General features: G+C 42.6%; 1 protein-coding gene across 1 annotated transcript in view; it reads left to right on the top strand.

Annotated features, from left to right (window-relative positions):
• Window positions 1-25,488, top strand: part of lars2 (leucyl-tRNA synthetase 2, mitochondrial) — a 63,390-nt gene that overhangs the window by 1,076 nt on the left and 36,826 nt on the right. The window contains exons 2-10 of the mRNA XM_048609212.1: window positions 2,463-2,642; window positions 6,977-7,081; window positions 8,736-8,851; window positions 10,299-10,582; window positions 13,412-13,510; window positions 15,444-15,581; window positions 19,497-19,600; window positions 22,150-22,332; window positions 24,016-24,185. Coding sequence (XP_048465169.1) covers window positions 2,463-2,642; window positions 6,977-7,081; window positions 8,736-8,851; window positions 10,299-10,582; window positions 13,412-13,510; window positions 15,444-15,581; window positions 19,497-19,600; window positions 22,150-22,332; window positions 24,016-24,185 — 1,379 coding nt within the window. The remainder of the gene's footprint in view (window positions 1-2,462; window positions 2,643-6,976; window positions 7,082-8,735; window positions 8,852-10,298; window positions 10,583-13,411; window positions 13,511-15,443; window positions 15,582-19,496; window positions 19,601-22,149; window positions 22,333-24,015; window positions 24,186-25,488) is intronic.

Below are 25,488 nucleotides of genomic sequence, written 5' to 3'. Positions count from 1 at the left end.
TGATGGTGGCTGGGAAAACGTCAGTTTATATGCAGCAAATAGGGAGGTGGGTGGGGTAGGGAGTAAACGATAGGGTAGAGCCCAAAAAGAGAGTGAGACAATTGGACAGACAAAGGAGTTGCTAACGATCAGGCTAGGAGGGTGAGTAGTTATTAATGGGGACTGTTAGTGACTCACAACAGGGGGTGTGTAGTGGCAGGCTATGTGGTAACAAGGCCTGGTGTGTGGGGTTGGGGGCTGGGACATGGGAGAGTTTAGGCCTTAAAATTATTGAACTCAATATTGAGTCCGGAGGGATGTAGGGTCCCCAAGCGGAAAATGAGGTGGTGTTCCTCCAGCTTGCGTTGGGCTTTGCTGGAACACTGCAGCAAGCCAGATACAGAGGTGTTGGCCAGGGAGCAGGGTGGTGCAGTAAAGTGGCAGGCAACAGGTAGTTCAGGGTCTTTTTTGCGAGCAGAACTTTTGTAATCCATTGGGGAGTTTTGAGAACAGGGCTATGTTTTGCAACTGGTGATATTTGAACAGGAAATTCCAATTGCAGCAATTTTCCTGCAATGGGATTTAATTTTCTAAAAATACTCTCTTCTTAGTACAGAGCCAGAAGAAATTGTTGTCACATGACCTTGTCTCTATCAGGAAGTGACTGCAAGTAGAGAGTATCCTTCCTCTATCAGCAGAAGAGACAATGCAGATAGTAATCTCTTCTCTTCAGTAACTACCTGAGATTTGTTCTTTTTCTGAGGGAAGCAGCAGCATTATTTAAAAACAAAGCCAGAAAATTCTGGAGAAACTCGGCAAGTCTGGCAGCATCTGTGAAGAGAGAACTCGAGTTAACGTTTTGAGTCCAGTACGACCTCTTCAGAACTGACAAACTTGTTTATTTCAGATTTCCAGCATCCGCAATATTTTGTCTTTATTCACGCAACATTATTCAGACTGACCAGAAAAGAATGTAAAACAGTGATTAATTTTTCCTGCTTTCAGACTGTCCCCCTTTAACTCTGTTGTCTTTTATAGGTCATCCTGTTGCGTTTGTGTTATTTTGAGCGCACACTCTGTTTCTGTGAAATGTTAATGGCTTGCACAGACATTTCTTGCCAAACATTTGCTGGGTAGAAAGAGTAACTTCTCCATAAATATTCTCGGTAGAGCTATCCTGATCTTGCAAAGCACTTTGGCACCCACACAAGCAAGAAAAATTCCTAGATAAATCTCATGTCCATTTACTCTCTGTCAGTACAATCCTCTGCCTGGTTTATAATTTTGGTCTGATTTGCAGGATTTTTCTTTAACTGAGATTTTGATGGATTAATTTGATTGCTTTCATCCTCCTTTCCCTGGGAAACCCAGTGGTTTTGCTTAAAAGAAAAGAAAAACTTATTAAGTCAATCACAGAGGCTGTGATTGTTACAATGTCAACTGGAAATTGTCAGCAAAATAATCACAATTGTTGTATTTCTGCACATTTTTGTCCAAGAGTCACTAGCTCTGGCTGTGCCTGCACTTGATGTGTTACAAGCAGGAATGAAGTAAAGGTTATCTGCTGCTGATAATCCAAATCTTGGTGTTTTTTTCAGAAATGCAACTGAGACCATTCCATAAAAAGGACATTGCAGCGGTTAAATATGCTTAGTGGTGTGCATTGTCATTTCGTGCAGACTGAATGAAGCCTACTTTCCATCTTAAGGCTCGCTGAGGGTTACCAATCTTGCCAGAGGCTCTAATTGGTCTGTGTTCCTGGGCTACGACTGAGAACCATTGATCAGTACAAGTCCAGTGTCCACAATCTGGCACCCCCTGCTCCCAGTCCTTCTGGATTTCAGATTTTCCTGTGTATTGGAATGCTAGCCAGATCCAATGAGAGCAAGGAATTGATAGTGTTGAGCATTTTACTTTGAAGCTCCTAAACTGGCATGAAGTTGATCCATTTTTATTTTGGAGATCCACAATGGATATTTGCATTAAGTCAGGAGCTATATCTTGGTGAGGCTCATTCCTTGTAATAATTCTCATGTTTAATATGTGTGGGCACCAGAAATACTGGTCACTGATGACACTGATTTCATGGTAAGCACCCATTTAGCCACGTATAATATTTCAGAGTTTGCATTGATTTGTTTTTCCTCCATTCACCGTGTTCTTTGGGATTAAAAAAAATCTGGATTTTTAGGCAATTTTAGCTTGTCGACTGTCAGAGTTTGGGTCCTGTACTATGTTTCTCCTTTAATTGTTGTCCACCAACCATATGTTTACACTTGTGAACAGGACCAGTCCACCATCCAGACACTTGATGTCATCCCTGCTGATGTATAACTAGCTCGATATATTGGAGAGTTGCTGCTGGGGTAGAACGTTTGACATTTTCAGGAGAGAAGGGTTAAGGAGAGGTAATTAGAGCAACTGATGTCTCAATTATAAATTCATGTTTGCGCATTCAAATCCCTCTGTGCACACGTGTTGAGACCTGGTTCTTGGGAATGAAGTAGACAGAGTGGAGCAAGTGTTGGTGGAGGAACGTTTAAGGGACAGTGATCATTATATGAAGGTTTTGGAAGACAGTGGAAAAGGACAAAGGTGTAAATATATGGAACTGGGAAATAACCAACTTACTGGGGCAAAAACGGAGCTGGACCATATAGAGGGTATGTGGGGGAGAAAACTGTTTCTGAGCCATGGGATACCTTCAGAGTGTTCAGGTACAGTTCAGATGTATTCCTTCAAAAAGGAACAGTAGAGAAACAGGCTCAGAGCTCTCTGGATGAAAAAGGAAATGGAGATTAAGATGAAGAAAAAGTTTCTTATGACAGGTAGTAAAGATGAATGAGAACCAAGCTGAATTCAGAAGGTGGGTGACCGAGCAAATAAGAGGAGCAAAGAGTGTTTATAAGAAAAGGCTGGCAGCTAACATGAAGGGAATGCCGCTGGGTCAAAATCCTGGAATTCCCTCCCTATTGGCATTTGGCTCAACCTACAGCAGGAGGAATGCTGCAGTTCAAGAAGGCAGCTCACCACCACCTTCTCAAGGGCAACTAGGGATGGGCAAGAAATGCTGGCCAGCCAGCGACGCCCACATCCCACAAATGAATAGAAAAACACATTCCGAAGTTTCCTAGGGGCACATAAACATTAAAAAGGTCATTAAAGGACGAATGAGACCAATTAGGAACTAAAAAAAAATGTGTTTACATTTGGGGGACATGGCTGAGGTATTAAATCAATATTTTGCAGATGGTGACAGAGGAGGAAACTCCATCATTGTTAATTCCTTCTAATGATGAGATGGGATAGATTGTCAGTAATTAAAGTTAATAAGACACCGAGGCCAGATGAGTTCACCCAAGGATACTGAAGGCAATGAGAGTGGAAATTGCAGAAACACTGCCAATAATCTTTCAATCTTCCCTAGACCCAGCAGTGATGTCAGAGGACTGGAGAATTGCAAACGTAATGCCCTGTTTTTGTGAACAAAGATTGTTATGATAAGCCCAGTAATTCCAGATCAGTCAGTTTAACTTCAGTGGTAGGGAAACTTTTAAAATGAGAAAGAGTATGTAGAGGATAGAATTAATAGTTAGAAGAAAAAATGTGAGTTAATGAGGAGGAGCTATCATGGACTTATTAAAGTAAAATCCTGTTTAACTAACTGTCTATGGTTTTTGAAGATGTAACAGATTTGGTGATAGTAATGCTGTTGATATGGTCTATTTGGAATTCCAGAAGGCATTCAATATAGTACCATACAACAGACTTGTGAAAAATGTTATAGATCATAGGATAAATGGGACAGTAGTAATGTGGATACAAAATTGGCTAAGGTCTAGGAAACAGTAGTGGTTAATAGATATTTTTCAGGCAGGAGGGAAGATTGCAATGGCATTCCCAAGGAATTAATTCTGAGACCCTTGCTTTTCCTGATGTATATTGAGTTTTCGTGTGCAGGAGGCAGATTCCAAGATGGTGGATGATACAAAACTTGAAAACATTTTAAACTGAGGATGGCATTGTAGACTTCAAAAGGACATTGACAAGTTGATGCAGCGGGCAGATAGATGGGAGATGAAGTTCAATGTGGAGAAGCGTGAGGTGATCATTTTGATAGAAAGAACATGGCTTGATGCAGTACAAAATAAAGGATGCTACCTGAAAGGGTATGCAGGACAGATAGACCTGGGTGTGTGTGCAGTTGTCATTAAAGGTAGTAGGAGAGGTACAGTGAGCAGTCGGTAAGGCACACAGTATCTTAGGCTTTAATGAAAGGGGAAAAGAGAGTAGAAGCAAGGAAGTTATGCTGAGCTTACAAGTTATAAGACATTATTTAGGCTCAGCTGGAGTATTGTGTACAGTCCTGGGCGCCACACTAGTAAGAAAGATCTGAATGTATTGACCAAAAGTGCAGAAGGGCTTTACAAGAATTTTTCCAAGGATGAGAAACTTCAGTTATGAAGATTAATTGGAGAGGTTGGGACTAACTTCTTTGGAGAAAGGAAGGCAAAGAGGACGTTTGATAGAAGTCTTCATAATCCCGAGAGGACTGGACAGAATAGATAGGGAGAAACTGTTCCCTCTCGCAACAGGATCAAAAACGAGAGGGCACAGATGTAAGGCACTTTGGCAAAAGAAGTGCGATGTGTGAAAAATACTTTGAGTATTTGAAGTATGGTGGAGGCAGGTTCAATTGGGTAATTATTTAACTGGAATATTGTTTCTAGGTTGTGTGGAAAAGGCAAGAGAATGTCACTAAATCATTTACAGGGCTGATACAGACATGATGAACTGAACAACCTCCTGCACCATAACAATTCTATATAGATAGGAACCCATTAAGTATTAATAGAATGCCAGTGGCTCTGAGTAATGTTAAATTCACAGTATCACCACCTTGAGTAACAGCGGTTTAAATGTGATCCTGAGCAGTGCACATTCTCAAGGGTAATCCAGTCCCTTCTTGTGCTGAATTGTTTGGAATTGCATTGTTGCGTAGATGAATGGGAGAGCCATTTCTCAGACAGCAATGTTCCACAATGAAGTGAAAGGCTCATAAATTGTTTTGAGGCTGTTTGGCCAAAGGCAGGCTTACTGATCACGTTGTACAGTTGATCACCTAGAAACCGATATTCATTTCAAGCCCACCGACTCCCACAGCTACCTAGAATACTCCTCCTCCCACCCACCTTCTTGCAAAAATGCTATCCCCTATTCCCAATTCCTTCGCCTCCGCCGCATCTGCTCCCAGGATGAGGCATTCCACTCCCGTACATCTCAGTTGTCCTCGTTTTTCAAGGACCGTAACTTCCCCTCCTCGGTGGTCGAGAACGCCCTCAACCGTGTCTCCCACATCTCCCGCACCTCATCCCTCACACCCCGTCCACGCAATAAGAACCAAAAAAGAATCCCCCTCGTCCTCACGTACCACCCCACCAACCTCCGGATCCAACGCATCATCCTCCGACACTTCCGCCATCTGCAATCCGACCCCACCACCAAAGACATCTTTCCCTCCCCACCCTTATCTGCTTTCCGGAGGGACAACTCTCTCCGTGACTCCCTTGTCCGCTCCACACTCCCCTCCAGCTCCACCACACCCGGCACTTTTCCCTGCAACCGCAGGAAGTGCTACACCTGCCCCCATACCTCCTCCCTCACCCCCATCCCAGGCCCCAAGAAGACTTTCCACATCAAGCAGATGTTCACCTGCACATCTGCCAATGTGGTATACTGCATCCGCTGTACCCGGTGTGGCTTCCTCTACATCGGGGAAACCAAGCGGAGACTCGGGGACCGCTTTGCAGAACACCTACGCTCGGTTCGCAATAAACAACTGCACCTCCCAGTCGCGAACCATTTCAACTCCCCCTCCCATTCCTCAGACGACATGTCCATCCTGGGCCTCCTGCAGTGCCACAACGATGCCACCCGAAGGTTGCAGGAACAGCAACTCATATTCCGCTTGGGAACCCTGCAGCCCAATGGTATCAATGTGGATTTCACAAGTTTCAAAATCTCCCCTCCCCCTACCGCATCCCAAAACCAGTCCAGCTCGTCCCTGCCTCCCTAACCTGTTCTTCCTCCCACCTATCCCCTCCTCCCACCTCAAGCCGCACCTCCATCTCCTACCGACCAACCTCATCCCGCCCCCTTGACCTGTCCGTCCTCCCTGGACTGACCTATCCCCTTCCTAACTCCCTACCTACACTCACCTTTACTGGCTCCATCCCCGCCTCTTCGACCTGTTTGTTTCCTCTCCACCTATCCTCTCCTCTATCCCTCTTCTATCCGCCTCCCACTCTCTCCCTATTTATTTCAAAACCCCCTTCCCCTCCCCCTTTTCTGATGAAGGGTCTAGGCCCGAAACGTCAGCCTCTCTGCTCCTATGATGCTGCTTGGCCTGCTGTGTTCATCCAGCCCTGCACCTTGTTGTCACGTTGTACAGTTTGTTTGGTTTAAAATAATGTGGGGTCTCTGGTACCAGTCTGATTCTATAGCAACAGAAATGAGGCACTTCCAACCTTTGCACTCTGTGCCTACCTGAATTATGTACTCTGATCTGGGAGTTGAGAATCTGCTCTGCACATTCTCTTTCATCTACCTTTTTCATTCTTGCTGATTCTTTCCTTTCTATTCTCACTTCTACACCATTTGTCCTCTCGCTCCCCCATCCCACTCCTCTCTATCATATCTCATGCTTTTTAAATATTTTCTGCTGCTACATTGATACCATTGTGGGTTTTGGAAAGTAATTTGTTGTATAAAGGTGTGTAGAATCTTTTTAGTCTGACCTTTTCCTACATGTGGTAAAATTATACTTAACATTGTTGAAATTGAGTTGCCTCAGCCTTTATGGCACAGTTCATAAAAAGAACTTACCTTGCTGACCAGCAGGAACTGCTATTACTCTTGATAAAGTACCTGTCCAATTGTTGAAAACAAAATGATCCATTAAGAGTCTAATCATTGTCTGTTACTGTTTGCTTTCCAGACTGCCAGACACCAATGACTGGGGTCAACCTTTTAAATGGTCAGGAGATTCCTGTTGTAATTTCAGCCAAGACAGAGTTTGAAGGTTATTTGGATACAGTCATAGGTAAGGCAGCCATTCCTCATTTTTAGTTATGTTGTTTGATGGGAGGTGGTAAGTAGAGATTGGTTTACACTATTGTGAAATTAGACCTTCATATAGCTGTAAATGTCTGCGGTGAAATGTACCAATTTTACAATTTACTTTCCTTCCTCCTATAAGCCATCATTGTTGTTGATTCATTATTTGGACAACAATAAAGCATGTGTCTTTACTTTTCTTTTAAATAGAAAATCACTCTCTGTGTTTATTTATATGCTACCCACTTTATCCTTTGGGGGAGGAGCAAAGAGAGAGCAGGATAACTGCAAGGCACTAAGGTCTGTGAGGAAACAGCTGTTAATGGGATGAACTGATAAGGTTGGTTGAGGGCAATTTAGAAATTTGGAATTTTGGAACCCTAAATGTACTGATTCCTCTCTCCTGATTTTTGAGATGTACCTTCAACCTTGCTTTATTGACCAAACCTTTCGCGCTCCCATTGTAATGTCCCCTTACTTGGCTGAATGATTAATTTTGTTTGATTATACTTCTGTGGAGGAGGTCTTGTAGTGCAGTGTGTAGCATCCTGACTCTGGGCCAGAACGTCCAGGTTTGAGTTCCACTCCAGGATTTAATGGCCAAGTAAGGTGTGGGCCAAGCCTGTTTAGTGCCAACCTGTGATCAGCCTAACAGGTGTCAACGGCAGGCAGTAAGAGCGGGAGGGATTCCTGTGTTAGATATCTGATAGACAGGCATTACAGCATCTACCGTCATAGCTCTAGGCTACGATATACATGTAACAAATGCACGTTGCCATTTGCAACTCAGCTTCTTTGCAGGCACCAGTTGGCTGGATTGCCAGTGTGGGTTACGTTGGTGCCATCAACATGAGTTTTGACCCCTGACCCTACCAGGGCAGGTTCAGAACTTGGGCTTTGTGGCTTATCCTTGTGGAAATCGGGGGTGTATGATTTGGACTTGTTTTTGGGCAGAGAACTCGATAAGAATAAAAATACTCCTCTCAATTACCTTGGATGGTTTTACTGTTTTAGAGACTGTAAGTGTGTTCAGGTGACACACTTCTAAAGAGCTCCCGTGCTAACCTCTACTGGCTAAGCCCATTATTTAAGTTTTATGCCATTGTTGAGTTTGGAAAGATATATTTGATGTACATTAACAGAAGTAGTTTGCTACCAAGTTGAGGCATGCAGGAAAACAGGGAACTTAATGATAAACAAAAGTTGGATGACCTTTTGAAGAACTGGAAGCTGGTCTTGATCCCCTTTGAAAACCTATGAAGGAAGCAGATGCCTTGTGTGTGTTTGCAGCAATGATGTGCACAGATTTGCCGGAAGATGCAGTTCTTAGTGTACACAAAGGTGGAAGCAGTAATGAGGTTCTTCGCTAGTAGAGGGAGATGGTTGTCCTACATCACTCCCTGTGAGCTGGCTGAGATCAGCATTTGTAAGAGTGAAACCTGAATTGCTACATGGTCCTTGTTTACACTGTGGAAGACTGGAGTGAAAAGACAATGGTACTGCCTACGTCAAAGGAAGGATGAAAGAAACATGCTGTTAATAATTGAGCAAAATGATCTTCAGCCAACACGAAGGTTGCTTAACACTCCCCATTAATTCGTCTCCCACTACTTTGTGTTTTTGTTTCTGTTTCAACAAAGGTATTCCCAGCCTTAGTCAGGAAGATGCAGCAGTTGCAAAAAGGCTGGGTTTAGAATGGCGAGAGGTATTTGAAACCCTGCCCGATGGCACCGAGCATTTACAAAATTGTGATGAGGTCAGTGATGGGGCTGCTGAGAGGGAGGGCTGTGGTTTGGGCAGTTCCAAAATGTTAACTTCTGTTTGCTGTCCTTTTTGCAAGGAGCTCACAGACAAACTCTACTGCACACCCACTCTTGCATGCTGATTAGTAATCTACCTGAAAATGAAAGTGAAAAGTTGACCTCTTTAGAATTATTAGTTAATCTAGCTTTATAAAGTAACTCATCCATAATCTATCAATTTTAACATACTTGTATCTCTGCTGGATTGACCTATACCATCCACTGTATGGAATTTAGCTCCTTAGGCTGGGCTGGGGCTTACATCCATTTTATGTTTGTGTCTTATTGAGCACATTAGAGACAGGGACAGAGCAGAGGCTGAAGTCGTGCCCAAATGTTGAAATCATTGGTGCTTGCCACTCGCCTCCAAAGAAATCTGCAGATGTAGGTCCTACGATCTCTCTGATGTAGATTTCTGGTTGCCCACGAACAATTTAAAGCTGGAGCTGAATTAAGGTGATTTTCAGAAGCTAGTGATGGCAACACAGAGGGGCAGCAGGCAACCAAATTGGGATATGCTCACAGACAGCAAGCTAGGAATTTAAAAATACCAAATCCCTTCAATTTTACGTAATGAAATAAATGCTTGCGTAATGCATGTGGGATTTGGGTAGAGTATTGTAAACATTTTTTTCCAAAACTGTGGAATTTCTTATTTAACAAACACAAATGCACTTGTATGATCTGCCTGTAAAGCATGTAAGACAACACTTTTCACTGTACCTCTGTACATGTGACAAAAATAAATCAAATCAAACAAAACTATTCTTTCAGGACCAATGAGGCTGTTCATTAGTAATTAATGAGCTTTGTGTTTGCAAGAAGAAATTCTGGTATATCTCATTCAACAAGTATTACTTTTTTTAAGGGCTTTTACAATTGAAGAGTGTGCTAGTGAAAGCTTTCATCTGTGCAACGTTTTTCCAATGTTTGCATTCTGAGGGGAGTCTCAACAGCAAACCCTCTGCTGAAAAAATAGTTAGCAATGTCTGCATTTCCACATTTAACTGTACATGTACAGATTCTTAAAATTGCTTTCAGTTTCAGAAATTATGGCAGCAATTGCTGACAGTGACACCATGGTGGCTACGGCAAAATTAAAACCCATTTGGTCGATTCTGTAGAGTTTAGAAAGCGAAAAGGGAGGAATTTAGTTTGCACAGGCAATTTACTTTCTTTTAAGAAACATGTCTGTACATTACAATGACTAATGAGGTCTTCTAATAGATCATTGCTATCCTGTAACGAGAGCTAGACATTCAGGAAACAGGAATACTTTAACATCATGATACCAAGACTGTCAAACGTTAAAGATTAGCTGATCAGAACTTACTTGCTAATGGCAGGTTGTCATTTAAGCTGAAGTATTTATAACAAATCTCAGGCTGTTTAACTTTTCAGTTCACAGGACTTGGTAGGCAATCTGCAGCTCAGGCCATCTTGAAACGTGCGAGAGACCTTGGAATCGGTGGCTACCTTACAAGCCCAAAGATGCGTGACTGGTTGATATCCCGGCAGCGTTACTGGGGCACCCCTATTCCCATCGTCCATTGCCAATCCTGTGGTCCCGTTCCTGTCCCTCATGAGGATCTACCTGTGCTTTTACCCAAGATTAAGTCGTTTACAGCTAAAGGGCTCTCCCCGCTAACTACAGCCGCCGAGTGGTTCAATTGTGCCTGTCCTCAGTAAGTCAGTTATGCCCAGTCACACAACAAAACTGCTCCAGTAGTTTTTGAAAATGAAAGCAGGACATGTGCAATCTGTGAACAGACACACAGAATTAATGTTTTGGATTGTTGTTATATTGTAACTAATCTTTGATTCAACTTTGAATTAGAAATTGAATTGTTTTTAAAGAGAACACGAGAACTAAGAGCAGGAATAGGCAGTTGAACCCCTCGAGTCTGCTCAGCCATTTAATACAATCTTGGCTGATTTAATCTCAGTTTGACCTGCACTTTCCTGCCTTCTCCAGGTAACCCTTCAACCCATTGCTAATTAAAAATCTGCCTATCTCTTCCTTAAATTTACTCCGTGCGCGAGCATCCATTGCACTTTGGGATAGTAAATTCCACAGATTCACAACCGTTTTCAGAGAAGTAATTCCTCCTTTTAATCTACAAACCTTAATCCTAAAACAATGACGTCTCGTTCTAAAGCAAAAATTGCTTGAGATCACAGAGGTCCAGGCAGCATCCACGGAAAGAAAGCAAGCTAGCGTTTTGAGTCTCAAAAAGTCATCTAGACTTGAAACGTTAACGTGCTCTCTCTCCATGGATGCTGTCTGCCCTGCTGCGATCGCCAGCATTTTTTGTTTTTAGTTCAGATTCCAGCATCTGCAGTAAATTTCCACAACTTCTTGTTCTAAAGAGGTAATTAGTAAGAAAAGCAATTTAATTGGTATTTTCCACTGCCCCCCCCCAAGCAGTGACTTTGCTGTACCAATGGAGCAAAGTGATCCACTGTATTTCCATTGGAAAAAACTGTGGCCTCAGTGGTTAGCACTGCTGCCTCACAGCGTCAGGGACCCAGGTTCTATTCCAGCCTCTGGCGACTGTCTGTGTCCAGTTTGCACATTTTCCCCATGTCTGCGTGGGTTTCCTCTGGGTGGTTTCCTCCCACAGTCCAAAGATGTGCAGGGTAGGTGGATTGGCAGTGTTACATTGCCCCATAGTGCTCAGGGATGTTTAGGTTAGGTGGGTTAGACAGGGGAAATGTAAGGGTAGGGGAATGAGTCTGGGTGGGATGCCCTTCGGAGGGGCGGCGTGGACCTGTTGGGCCAAATAGCCTGTTTCCACACTGTAGGGATTCTGTGATCTTTGAGTTTTATTGCACCCAGGAGCTCACATGGTCATGGTGAAATTAAATAATCTACTTCATGCCACCCTTGGTGTATCACTAAGATGGACGCACAGAAATAAAAACAATTAGTTCGCAACAGACAGAGGAGGAGCATCATAATCTCCACGGCCACACTGCCTTTTGGGGCCTGTTACTGCAAAGCTCATTGTAGTTTCCACCATCCTCTTCCAGCCTCCTGACTAAAAGACGAAAGGCATCACTGGTGCAAAAATAGACAGCGATGTACCAAAATTCTCCAGTCGGCCTCTGGATGGCTCATCTTAATATATTTACTTTAAGAAAGTGTGTGAGAGTGTAGTTGTTAAGTTCCTGCTCAAAATGTCCGATGGTGACTGGCTTGGATGAGGTAAATCTAAGGGTAACTATTTCCACTGGTGGTTGAGTCAGTAACTAGAGGGTATAATTTTAAGATCAATGTCTAAAGGAAAAGAAACAGCAGGGACTTTATTTTTCTGATTTAGTAGATTGTTAGTGCAGAGGATGCAAGTACAATGGGAAAACAGTGACCACTAGTAAAAGGATTTACAGATGAAAAAAGATATTTGCCAACTTACAGAGGAATGGGGCTGCAGAAAATCAGCATAGTCATAAAGGGCTGAAAGGCCTCTGAGGCAAGAAAAGTATATAATTCTAAACAAAAGTAGACAGATTCACCAATGAAGAGGAGGAGGTGTCTGATAGCAAGGTACGATAATATATTTTTTCACAACGTTCCATGTATATAATCCTGTGCAGCTTGTATGCAGTACTAGATTCTTTCAGTAAATTTGCTTCATGGAGAAAGTTCCATTGTGTAAAAGCTAATTATGGGCAACATTTCAGTGCCGAGGATGTCTTCAGGCGCCTTGCACTCTGTACTCCTTTCAGGCAATTACTTGGTGTGATTTCTGTCAGCCTGTATGTGCTAAGACCAGAGTTTGAAAATAAACTCCCGATATTCCTATAACAGGCACTGACTTCTTTTAAACGAACCGTGGCTCCCAGTCTGACACTATCTGAGTGATGTTACCGGAGCACAGCCAATTCACTTCCTTATCGATATCAAACTGCAAATGCAGATCAGTTTACACTGGAAAAGTGAGCACTCAGCTTCTTGATTATTAACGTTGCAGAGTAGAGCACAGAATCGCTGACTTATCTCAGCAAGTCTCCTACCCTTCTTTACCTAATCCTATCAATTCAGTTCCCTCATTTTATCTGGTTTTCCCTCAAATGCATCAATGTTACTAGTTTCAACTCGCCCTGCACTAGCGATTTCTACACTTTAAGCACTCTCCGATTGAAGACGTTTCTCCTGAATTCTCTGTTGGTCTATTAGTCACTACCTCGTATACATTGCAGGTTGACACTTGACCGTTTCTCCGGAGACGGATAAAAGGTTGTTAGCTCTGTTTCTCTTTCCACAGATGCTGCCTGACTTTTTGAGTATCTTCTGGGTCTTTTATTTCTGACTTCCAGCACTCGGAGTATTTAGCTTTGGCCCCAATCTCTTCAGTTGGACAATGTTGCTAACTGCTAATGGTGCTTGGAGCAATATGCCTTATTATGTTATGTTTAATTCAGTCAGCAGTGTTCCAGTTTGTGTTGTGGTTGAATCACTAACTGTTGTGCATTGGAAGCCAACAAATGTGTGACTTGCTGTCCCCATTCAGATGTAAAGGTCCTGCCCAGAGGGAGACTGACACCATGGATACGTTTGTGGATTCAGCTTGGTATTACTACAGATACATTGACTCTCATAATAATGAAAAGTGAGTTTGAAATGACTTTCTTTCTTAACAGCAAAAAAATCCCTAAATAAGTAAGACTTCAGCTTTGCCTGGGGACAAGCAGAAACAGGAGTAGACCATTCAGGCCCTCCAGTCTAGTTTGCCATTCCATTAATCTCGATCAGCCTCTGTCTTAACTTCTTCTGAAAACAGTTGTTCCATCTCTGGTGATATCCATACCTAACAAAAAAATACATTGCTCTATTCGAGTTTTAAATTGGTCCCCAGCCTCAGCTTTGTTTTTTTATTAAAAGAGGAGGGAATTCCAGGTTTCAGCGACTTTGTGAAGATGTCCTGTCTGATGTCATCCTCAAAAGGCCTAACCTCTAATTTTGATGTTATACCATTCTGTCCCAGCCCACCCCCACTTGGAGTTTGAGAGGCTGGGGGAGGTCCAGAGTGTTTCCTTAACTCTTGTATTTGGCTTTTTTTGTTTTGCTCCCTTGTCACCTTTGTTCCCTATCCCTAATTACCTTTGAACTGAATGTGTTTTGCTAGGCCCATTTCAGAGGGCAGTCAAGAATCAACTACATTGTTGTGGGTCTAGAGTCAGCATGTAGGTCAGTCTGAGTAAGGATGTCAGATTCCCTTCCTCAAAGGACATTAGTGAAACAGATGGGTTTTTCCAACAGTTGATAGTAGTCTCATGGTCACTATCACTGACTAGCTTTCAATTCCAGATTTTTGTTGACTGAATTTAAATTCCAACATCTGCCATGTGCGATTTGAACCCACTTACCCAGAACATTAGGTCCTCTCAATTACTCATTCAGCTACATTATACTTTGCCACTGTGATTCCCCCATTTTGTAAGATTTTATTGTGCTAGCATAATGATATGACACCTATTTGAGAAATTAGCATTTATTTTGATAACAATAAGAGAATTCACTTTGTCTGCTGAAACTGGTTGTGATGTGCTTCACCTTTGAGAATTGGATCAGGGAAGGGCTTTTCAGGGTTTGAGCTAACTTACTTCATTTCCTGGGTTTACAATGGCCTCCTGAAGTCTTACAAAGTGCTTTGTCACTATGAAATTGTTAGCAAAGTAACAAAATACCTTGTTTTGTCTATTTGGCAGTAACCTGGTATCACATATACAAGTAGTATCTGTATTGCATAATCCCAAATATGTTGCAAGTCCTTTTTTGGTTGCTTGGCACCTAATTACTCCAGAAAGAATGGAATAGGGAATGTACGCTGCTGCCATCAAGCCAAAAGGATATCCTGTCTACCACTCAAATGAGTAATGTTATGTCGAGGTTCATTGCTGCTCTGTAAGGTATATGTCCCAACAGCTAGTGGGCTGTAGTCAATAACACATACCTTTGGCTGTTTTCAACATGTACAAAACTTACAGTATTCAGTCAGCCAGTGTTTGCTGAATGTCGAACATAGAATCCCATCTAAACGTTGGACACAGCAATTGGACACACGGGGCCTTTTTCTTTGTAACCAGAATATGTTTCAACTAAACGAAACCTTGGAGGGCAGTCATTCCCTGGTGCACTTTCAGTGACAATGTCCTGACCAATCACAGATAACTCGTCTGGATTGAATTTAAATAGAATCTTGGCAATTCACTGGTTCCTAGTGCATTCTCCTTTACAATGCCTCCACCAGTCAGGGTCTGCTTTCCAAACAATCAGCAGCCTTTTCTCATGCAATATAAATTGTTGTTCCCTTTTAAGATTTGCAATTCTGGCCTGATGACTGATGTGAATAGCTTTGACAGCGTATAATTTTTGTTTCATCAATACTCCAGTCCTGTACTACCAAGTGATTAATGTTTTATAAAAGAAAATTATAGGTTCAATCTTTCTTGACCCAGGATAGCATACATGGAGAAGTTTGACAGCTCTTTGCTTTATGCAATAAGCACAGTCGCTAATTGTGTCATTGTCTCGTTTCGAAGGCCCTTCGACAAAGCAGCAGCGGATTTCTGGATGCCTGTAGATCTGTATATCGGAGGCAAAGAACACGCTGTCATGCATCTGTACTACGCAAGATTTATTAGTCATTTCTGCAATGATCAAAACATGGTCAAATACAGGCAAGTATCATCCCTCTAAAGGAAGATTTGCTTGGACTTTGTACTGAAGGTCCCGGGTGTGACAATAAGCAGCAAGCCTCTCCCACTACTCCTGGTTTATCACAATCTCTCACTTTTACTGCAACCAAGGTGGTGTTCCACCTTCGGAGATGCTCTCTCGATGTACTTCGCCAAGTTGCCTTTGACCTGTTCCATCAGCTTCCGTTACTGAAGTCTGTTTGACTGCCATTCTGGCAACCGCTATGTCTGGGAGATGTGTCCTGTCGGTTTCTATCATTTCAATGTCATATCTACCACATGAACGTACAGATTAGGCACAGGAGGAGGCCACTCAGCCCCTTGAGCCTGCTCCACCAGTCAATAAGTTCAAGGCTGATCTGAATACTTCGCACCTTTCACCTCTTTGCCGATTGAAAATCTATCATTCTGCCTTAAAAATCTTCAAAGACTCTGCTCCCACCACCTTTCACTGCTCCCACCACCTTTCAAGGAAAGTTCCCAAGACTTCCAACACTGTGTAAGAAAATATTCCTCCTCATCCATCTTAACTGGGTGACTCCTTATTTTTAAAAGGTGACCCCTAGTTCTATATTCTCCTATAAGAAGAAACATCCTCTTCATGTTTACTCTGTTGAGACCCTCAGGTTTCAATAAAGTCACCTCCTACTCTTCTTTAAACATCAGTGGATACAAGAAAACCTGTCAACCTGTTCCTCATAAGATAACTTACTATTCCAGCTGTAAGTCTGGTAAACCTTCTCGGAACTGTTTCCAATGTATTCATATGATCGATCCTCTTGGCACTTCTTTCTCAGTCATGTTAGTCTATGTGATGCCCAGGCAGGCAGGACTGATGGGAGACATCCAGCTTTTTTTGTAAATTTTGTTGATCATTCATAGAATGCCAATGCTGGGCCAGCAAGTTTTGGCTGTCCCTGCTTGCCGTTGAACTGAGTTCCTTGTTAGTCTATTTCAGAGGGCAGTTTAGAGTCCATCACATTGCTGTGGCTCTGGAGTCACATGCAGGCCAGACCAGGTAAGGACAGCAGATTTCCTTCCCTAAAGGATGTTAGTGGACCCGATTGTTAATTGTCATGAAAACTTACGGTATCTCATTCATCATAAGACTTGTGATTATTTATTAAATTCCAGAATTACTAGCCTAGCAACAATACTATTATGCCACCACCTCCCAACTTACTCTGAAGAAATATGTAACAGAAGAGAGATAACAAAGTGTAGAGCTGAATGAACACAGCAGGCCAAGCAGCATCAGAGGAGCAGGAAAGCTGACGTTTCGGGTCTGGACCCTTCTTCAGAAATGGGGGAGGGGAAGGGGATTCTGAAATAAATAGAGAGAGATCCTACTATCAATGTAACAGAAGATGTGTTTTACCATGGTTGTGACACAATTTTGCACAGTCTTGTAGTAAACCTGTTGTAATGCAGGCTAATTTGACCTGACCTTCATGAGTTTTATTTAATGCACAAAAGTGTGAATGGATCATTTATTTTGTTGAGGGCTCTACAGTCGGATAATGTAGACAAAATGCATGATTGCCCACTCAGGACAGCACCAGCTACAGTTCTAGCTACCTGCCCCCAGGAGGTGAAAGTGAGCTATACACATACTGAAGTGTCCTCCAGTGGGAGAAGTTTGTCATTGCGATATCATGAACTCTACACTGATTTACATCAGAAAATGACCTGAGTGTGAATATTTCCTCTGACTAAGATGGATATATTTGCCGGGTTTTTGACTTTAAATTATATAAACTGACAAAAGAAGTATTAACAATGGGACCAGTTGAGTGATGATTACCTGCTGGATAGGTTTGCATTTGATTATAAAGTTCAACTTGCTGTCGTGCCTTGTCATGACAATGTATCTGAAATGAATTTTATGAAGCACTTTGTTTTTCAAAGTCTGTTCCACGCCTCCTGCTTGAGCTTCTGTGTATGAGTTGGGTGATGAGTTTCTAGCTTGTGTTCAGCAGGTTAGTCACCTCACTGCATTAAAGCTCTCAATCTGTGGGAAGGGAAAAGGGCAGTGATAGTTGTTCTCCACAGCACAGTAAAAATGAAGGGGGCACCTAGTAAAGGTATTTGTGCCTCTGATTCAGAAGACCCTCCACTTGTAAGGTCACAGTCATATGAAATAGGAGCAGGACTAGGCCATTTGGCCCTTTTGAGCCTGCTTCCCCCATCAATAAGATCATGGCTGATCTAAATGTGGCCCCCAACTCCACATTGCTTTACATGACCGCATGAACCTTGACTTCTTTGTCTGTCAGAATTCGGTCGACCTCAGTTTGATTATATATATTCAATAAGCCAGACCCCACTGCTCTTGGGAGTAGAGAATTCTAAAAATGAATGAGCTTCTGAGAGAAGACTTTCTTCATTATCTCAATCTGAAAAGGAAGACCCCTTATTTCGAAACAGTGTTCAACACATTTAGATAAGTACATGAATAAGAAAGGCTTGGAGGCATTTGGACCAAGCTCAGGCAGGTGGGACTAGTTTAGTTTGGGATTACGGTCAGCATGGACTGGTTGGACTGAAGGGTCTGTTTCCATGCTGTATGACTCTAAGCCCCATGGACTAGTATTAGAAGAGGAGGTTGAGACTACAGATTTACCCAGAGAAAATCCTGGAAGAACCAAGTTCCATCTATGAGCATCACCTATAACGTTCTGCACTATCTGACATATCTTCTAAGTGAAGATAATGAATTCATTTGAATTGGTGATTGTTATCGCTATTCTTTCGGACACGTGATCTTTTCTAAACAGCAAGTCATGTTACCTGCCGATCCTTTCCTGTATTGGTGTGTATTCGGACTGTGCTACCCACAAATGGTTCAGAATAATTAATTCCTTATTTCCATGCTGAAAGGAAAATGTTCCTGTCCCTGACATGGCCAAGAAAAATAAATTGGCTCATGGAGAGTTTCGATGCTGGTGGATGCACTGGAAAGAGAAGTGCCTCGGGGCGCGTGGAGAGGAAACAAACTCTTTGCCACTCTTGGAAATCATGAGGGCTCTGGACAGAGTAGATGGGGAGCAACTCTTCCTATTGGGAGTGGGACCCAGAATTTAAGATAATTTGCCAAAGAACCAGAAGGAGAAACTTTTTACGATATGAATAATTAGGATCTGGAGATTTTTCTTTATTCATTCCTGGGATGAGGGCATCGCTGGCCAGTAAGCATTTATTGCCAATCCCTAATTGCCCAGAGGGCAGTTCAGAGTCAACCACATTGTTGTAGGTCTGGAGTCACATGTAAGGATGATAGTTTCCTTCCCTAAAGGGTTTTTCCGACAATTGACAATGGATTCATGGTCATCATTAGATTCTTAATTCCAGATATTTATTGAATTTAAATTCCACCATCTGCCGTGGCGGAATTCGAACCCGGGATCCCAGAACATTATCTGGGTCTCTGGATTAAGAGTCCAGTGATAATACCACAAGGCCATCGCCTCCCCTAAGATGGAGGCAAATTCAATCAAGGCTTTCAAAGGAGAATTGAATAATTATCTGAATAAAAGAAGTTTGCAGAGCTACTGAGGAAATTTAGGGAAGTGGGGCTAGCTAATTTGCAGTTGCAGAAGGTCAAGGTGAACATGGCGGGCTGAATAGCCTTCTCTGTGCTGAAATTGTCCTTTGATTCTGTTCTTTCATTCCATTGAATTTAATTTGTTCTGATTCCGATCTTTCTTTGCGATCCCAGTGTTACAAAAGTTTACCTTTGCGTTCATTCCCAAGCCGGCTTCTCCCAGCCAGGATCATTGATTCTGTTTTGGTGTCTCCTTCTCTTTCAGACGTTGCTGTGATGATTCAATAAAAATAATTTCCGGTCATGATTTGATCATTTTAAATTTGCTTTGCATATTCTGTGCTTTTGTACAGGGAACCTTTTCACAAACTCCTCGTGCAAGGACTTATCAAGGGGAAAACTTTTCGTTTACCATCAAATGGCCAATATCTAAAGAAAGAGGAAATAAATTTTGATGGTAAGTGACCACTGGAATTACTTGAGAAGTGAATAAGGAAGGATGTCAGTGACCATTACATGTATGGATTAATGATTCCAGTCAATGTTCTTATTGGACCAGTCAGAATCTAGACTGAAATCTGGATTGATAGGTTTTTTTTGTTATTTTTCTGTCTGGTTCTCTAACGTCCTTCTTGAGAAAGGAAATCTGCCACCCTTACCTGTCAGTTGATTTATAACTGCTCTCTGGGAAATTAGGGATGAGCTATAAATGCTGGCCTAGCCAGAGATAATCACATCCCATGAAAGAGTAAGCTGCAAATCTGGTTTTAACAATAGAACCAAGTTTATTAAGCAAAAGAAAGAAGATCAAATGGAATAAACCAAGAGAAATTCATTCGTGAAGTTCGGGCCACAGTTTAAAAATGAGGGATCTCTCAATTTAGCACTCTGATGTGGACAAATATCTTCCCAGAGGGTCATAAGCTCTCTTCCCTAGAGAGCAATCGAGGCTGAACAAAGACCAAAGAAAATTACAGCACAGGAACAGGCCCTTCGGCCCTCCAAGCCTGCGCCGATCCAGATCCTCTATCTAAACCTGTCGCCTATTTTCCAAGGATCTGTATCCCTCTGCTCCCTGCTCATTCATGTATCTGTCTAGATACATCTTAAATGACGCTATTTTGCCCGCCTCTACCACCTCTGCTGGCAACGCGTTCCAGGCACCCACCACGCTCTGCGTAAAGAACTTTCCATGCATATCTCCCTTAAACTTATCCCTCCTCACCTTGAAATCGTGACCCCTAGTAATTGAGTCCCCCACTCTGGGTGAAAAAGCTTCTTGCTATCCACCCTGTCTATACCTCTCCTGATTTTGTAGACCTCAATCAGGTCCCCCCTCAACATCTGTGTTTCTAATGTAAATAATCCTAATCTACTCAACCTCTTTTCATAGCTAGTGCCCTCCATACCATTCAACATCCTGGTGAACCTCCTCTGCACCCTGTCCAAAGCATCCACATCCTTTTGGTAATGTGGCAACCAGAACTGTACGCAGTATTCCAAATGTGGTTGAACCAAAGTCCTATACAACTGGAACGTGACCTGCCAACCCTTGTACTCAATACCCCGTCCGATGAATGAAAGCATGCCGTATGCTGCCTTGACCACTCTATCGACCTGCGTTGCCACCTTCAGGGTACCATGGACCTGAACACCCAGATTTCTCTGTGCATCAATATTCCCCAGAGCTTTCCATTTACCTTATAGTTCGCTCTTATTGAATATTTTAAGAGACGGTTGATAAATACTTGAAGGGGGTCTAAGGATATTGGTGGTGGTGTATAGGCAGGGAAGTGGAGCTGTGACCAAAATCTGGTCAGCCATCATTAGTGCACAGTGTGTGATAGGACAGTAATAGATTGAGGGGTGCAGGTTATTTTTTCTGAGTTCCCAGAATGCATTGGCCTGGCCGTGTACCCTGGTCTTCTGTTCTTGGATTGGGTCTTTGGGTTTTTCAGACCAGTTTTATTTTGTTATTTGCAGATGTTTCAAATCAAGAGGCAGCCTGTTCCCAGGACTTTGTCAAATGTCAGACTCTGATTCCCAATTTCCTTATTTGAATAGAAGCAAATTAACACATGTACATTAAGATAAAAAACAGGAATTGAGTAAGGCCATTTGTCCCTTTCAGCCCAATCCAGCATTCAACAGGATCATCCTTAATCTTCTTTCACTTCCCTGCACTTTCCTCATGCCCTTAATTCTCTTACTGCCAAAGGGGGGGAAAAAAATTCTATCAACCTTTTGTGTATTTGATTAATAACTGAGCATCTCTCTGAGTCAGAGAATTCCAAAGATTCACGATCTTTGAGTCGTGGAGATCGTCAGCACTGAAAAAGACCCTTTGGCCCTTTGAATCTGTGCTGGTCAAAAACAGCCACCTAACTGTTCTAATCCCATAGCCTTGTATCCCTTGGCATCACAAATGCACATCTAAATACTTCCTAAGTGTTATGAGGGTTTCTGCCTCTACCATCCTTAACAGGCAGTGAGTTCCAGGTTCCCACTGGGTGAAAACATTTCCTTACATTCTACCTTCTGGCCCTTACTTTAAATCTGTACCACCAGTCAGTGATCCCTCAAATGCTTAGAGAGTGAAGATCTTTCCACCTTTGAGTGAAGAAATATCTTCTTATTCAGTCTTAAATGTCTGACCCCTTTAATTCTCAGGCCATTCCTATGTTTTAGATTCCCCAGCCAGTTATATCACATGTTTTGAACAGTGGCAATTGTAAGTTTTTGATACTTTAAAACAAAAATTAGAACATTCTTCGCTTTTTGTATGCAAGTTTTCTGTAAGTAATTTGACTCCAGTTCAGATGATCAGGAACAAATGTCCCCTGTGCCAGGGTTAATTCTTCTTCCCAGTGAATGGATTAGATCTGTTTTACTATCATGAAGTTGGCATTGTTTTGGGCAGCTGAAAGCTAACAGTTAGAGCTTCACTGTCATACAAGTAAATTTATTGACTTTTCTTTTGCTGTTGTTTATTCCTTTCCACTCCAGGTCCTGACCCTCTCCACGCTGGCACTTCCGAAAAACTGGAAATCACTTGGGAAAAAATGAGCAAATCCAAACACAATGGCATCGATCCAGCAGAGATGATCCAGAAGTACGGGATTGACACTGTGCGCCTGTACATCCTGTATGCAGCACCCCCACAGCAGGATATTCTGTGGGACATTAAAAGTAAGAGACTGATGCCCTCTAGCAACAATATTTTGCACAGTAGCACCTTTTCAACAAAGCCAGATCTAAAAGTCACCATAGTCCGACTGGACCGTAGGGAAAAGTGATCTTTAGGGAAAAGTGACGGGTGTTTGGTTAACCTGAGAAATCATTGGGCCTCAGGTGAGGGGAGAGTTTCTGAAGGCGAGTCCTTCACGGTAGCCTCAGCCATTGTAGGAACTGAACCCACACTGTTATCATCACTCTGCATAGCAAACCAGCTGGCCAACCGACTCATCAAATAAAAAACCATAGTCGCAGAGTCATTATGACAACATAGGAGATCATTCCTGGGCTCAAACAGACCGAGTTGAGGAAACGAATACTTTTTCATTCCTCTTTCCCTTTCCTTCTAATCCTATTCTTCTGCTTAGTTATTTTATCGTTGTTTGCAGTGGTGGTGATAACAGTAGTGGGTTGGCCTTTTAATGGGGTGATTTGAATTGAAGTCAGGATTTTTGATAGGCGGCTGTGCTCCGTGCTTACCTCAGATACAAAACCGAGTTGTTGTCGTCTGAGGACGATGGCAAAAAGTGACGCTGACAGGGTCTAACACAACATCACTACCACCTCAGAATTGGCTATTCTCCCTGAGTGAAGTGATGACTGATTTTGTTTTTCTTTTAATATTCTCTTATGTCAGGGGCTGGAGTTAAACTGACAGGCACCAGTGCCACTTCTGGTCCACCGTGCCCCTGGTCCCAGCATAGCGGGGATTGTCAGATCCCATTATTAAACCATGATGTACCCCCTCCCTCAGCACTGGGTCCTAGCTCAGGGAATGTGGGTACCTCTGGCTGGGCCAGTGTTTATTCTCCATCCCTAATATCCCTGGAAAAGGTGGTGGTGAGCTCCTGTCTTAAACAGCTGCTGCCATCAGGGTGTAGGAACACCCACAATAATTTTCCAGGACTTTGACCAGTCAATCAAGATGATGTCCCCTTAGGGCAGAGAACGAGATGGCAGATTTTTAAATAAACTTCCACCCTATAGTATGAAAGCAAGTTGTTGGGTTTGATTGGAATTCATTGCGTTCTTAGAAAAAGAGATTAAAATACATTCTTTAAGAAGTGTGTACTTCAGGCTCACCCCCCTTTCAACGTTAACACTTGGATTACAAGCTGTCACTGAGTAATCAAGTCAAAATGTCTTCTGTCTGCTTGATGGTAGGTTTCAATGTAATATAAGTTAAGACAGTCGCAAATGAGTTAAAAATGCTCATTAGATAAAGCACTCCACAATTAACGCAAAATCTCCAATCGTCCCTGGTGGATTGGCTCATGTTGAAAGCTGAATATGTTGCACTGGGATGTTGACCAAGTCTGGTAAAAGCATATTTCTGGAGCACAGTAGCAAAGGCTTCTTTCTGCAGATGCCCATGCTGTGTATGATGGTGGGATCCTTTATTGACACTAAAGTCTGAATTGGGCAAGTGTTCTATACCTGCATGTTAACGTCCTTCAGTTCAAGTGCACAAAATTGACCCACCCCCAAAAAAAAACACTCCAAATCAAAGTGAGGTGAGGAGTCGCTCTGTTCAAGGGCAGTTAGGGGGTTTGGGCAACAAATGTTGGCCTCGCCAGCAAGATCCACATCCTGTGAAAGAATTAACTGAAGAAGAAAGCCTTTCCTTTTTTAATCCAGCGGATGCCATTCCTGGAGTACTGAGATGGCAAGTCCGCCTGTGGGCACTGGTTACAAAGCTGATCGACACGCGGAATTCAGGAGTGACACCTAGTCCTGACCTGCTGAACAAAAAGGAGAAAGGTGAAGCCAAGAAAATATGGCAGATCAAAAACAACACAGTATCACAGGTAATTGTCTCCCTATTTGTCTATCTTGCTGGATGCATAGCTACCCTTTTTGAATGTCTGTGTTTAAAACCTGGAGTAGTTGGGGTCTATCAATGAGTCTCACTTCGCAGAAGGACTCCAGTCGCTAGGAACACAGGAGTAGGATGGGAGGCCATTTGGCCCTTTAAGCCTGCTCAGCCTTCCAGTATGATCATGACTGATTTGGATATGGCCTCAATTCTACTCTCCTATCTGCCCCCTCCCCATCCCATGGCCCCTGACTCCTTCGCCTATCAAAGAACTATCCAACTCAGAATTCCTTCTTTCCCTCTTCAAGAGAAACCACTCTCTTTAAAAATTGATATTTCCAATTCAGTTGATGTGGATCAATTATTTTTGCATTCTTAAGGAGTGGGAAATCATTAACAGAAAGAAGCTGTGAAATGTCCCAAAATCCCAATCCCCGCCACCATCATCATGATCATCATCCTCCAGCCCAACAAAATAAAACTGATTGCCAACTCCAGCAGTCCAAGCTTAGTCTTATCAATGTTATTCAGCCCTTACCAGTGACTGTGCAGTAGTGCAGCACAAGCAAGGGTGGTGTGGAGTGTGTGTGTGTTTACATGCTGTCTTTAATCTGTTCTCCACCCCAACAACTGCCACTGGTGAAAAGAGAGGCAAGTGTCTGAGGTGACCTGCTTTTGAACAGGTGAGAGGGACTGAGTCACACCTCCTAATAGGTACATCTGTCAAGCTGCAAACAAGAAAATCACAGATATGGCATTAACAATCTTAACTTGCCAAAATCAGGGCACTTTATTTAATTGTGCATCATGACAAATGTATTTAATAAACAGTCCTTGCCCTTTCTTTAGGACTAGGAATTTAACAGAACAACCTGCCACAAGGACTGAGATGAATAGTGTAGATGTATTCAGGGCGATGCTGGTTAAAATGTGATGGAAAAGGAATGGATAGAGATTCTCGTGGTGTTTGCTGAACAGGGATGGGAGGAGGCACAAGTGCTGGGTAAAGATGAGCATTGACCTGTCGGAATGAATAGTCCGTTGATGTGCTGTAAATGCTATGATAATATCATTCCAAATCCGTTGGCAAGGACAGGAAATGTTCATATGTTGGCCATTTGTAAATTGAGAACTCCCCATACAGAAAATTCCCCAGGGAGGAAAGAAAGCTTGTGTTTATTGAATAGCTGACACCTGTGCTCCTGTAGGTGGCAGTATTAGAAGAATGGGGTGTAACTGAGGGATGTTCTAAAGATTGAGATAACAAGGTGTAGAGCTGGATGAACACAGCAGGC

The sequence above is a fragment of the Rhincodon typus genome, chromosome 2 (genome assembly GCF_021869965.1).
Source record: "Rhincodon typus isolate 14 chromosome 2, sRhiTyp1.1, whole genome shotgun sequence".
Lineage (NCBI taxonomy): Eukaryota > Metazoa > Chordata > Chondrichthyes > Orectolobiformes > Rhincodontidae > Rhincodon > Rhincodon typus.
This window is presented reverse-complemented; position numbering and strand designations above follow the sequence as displayed.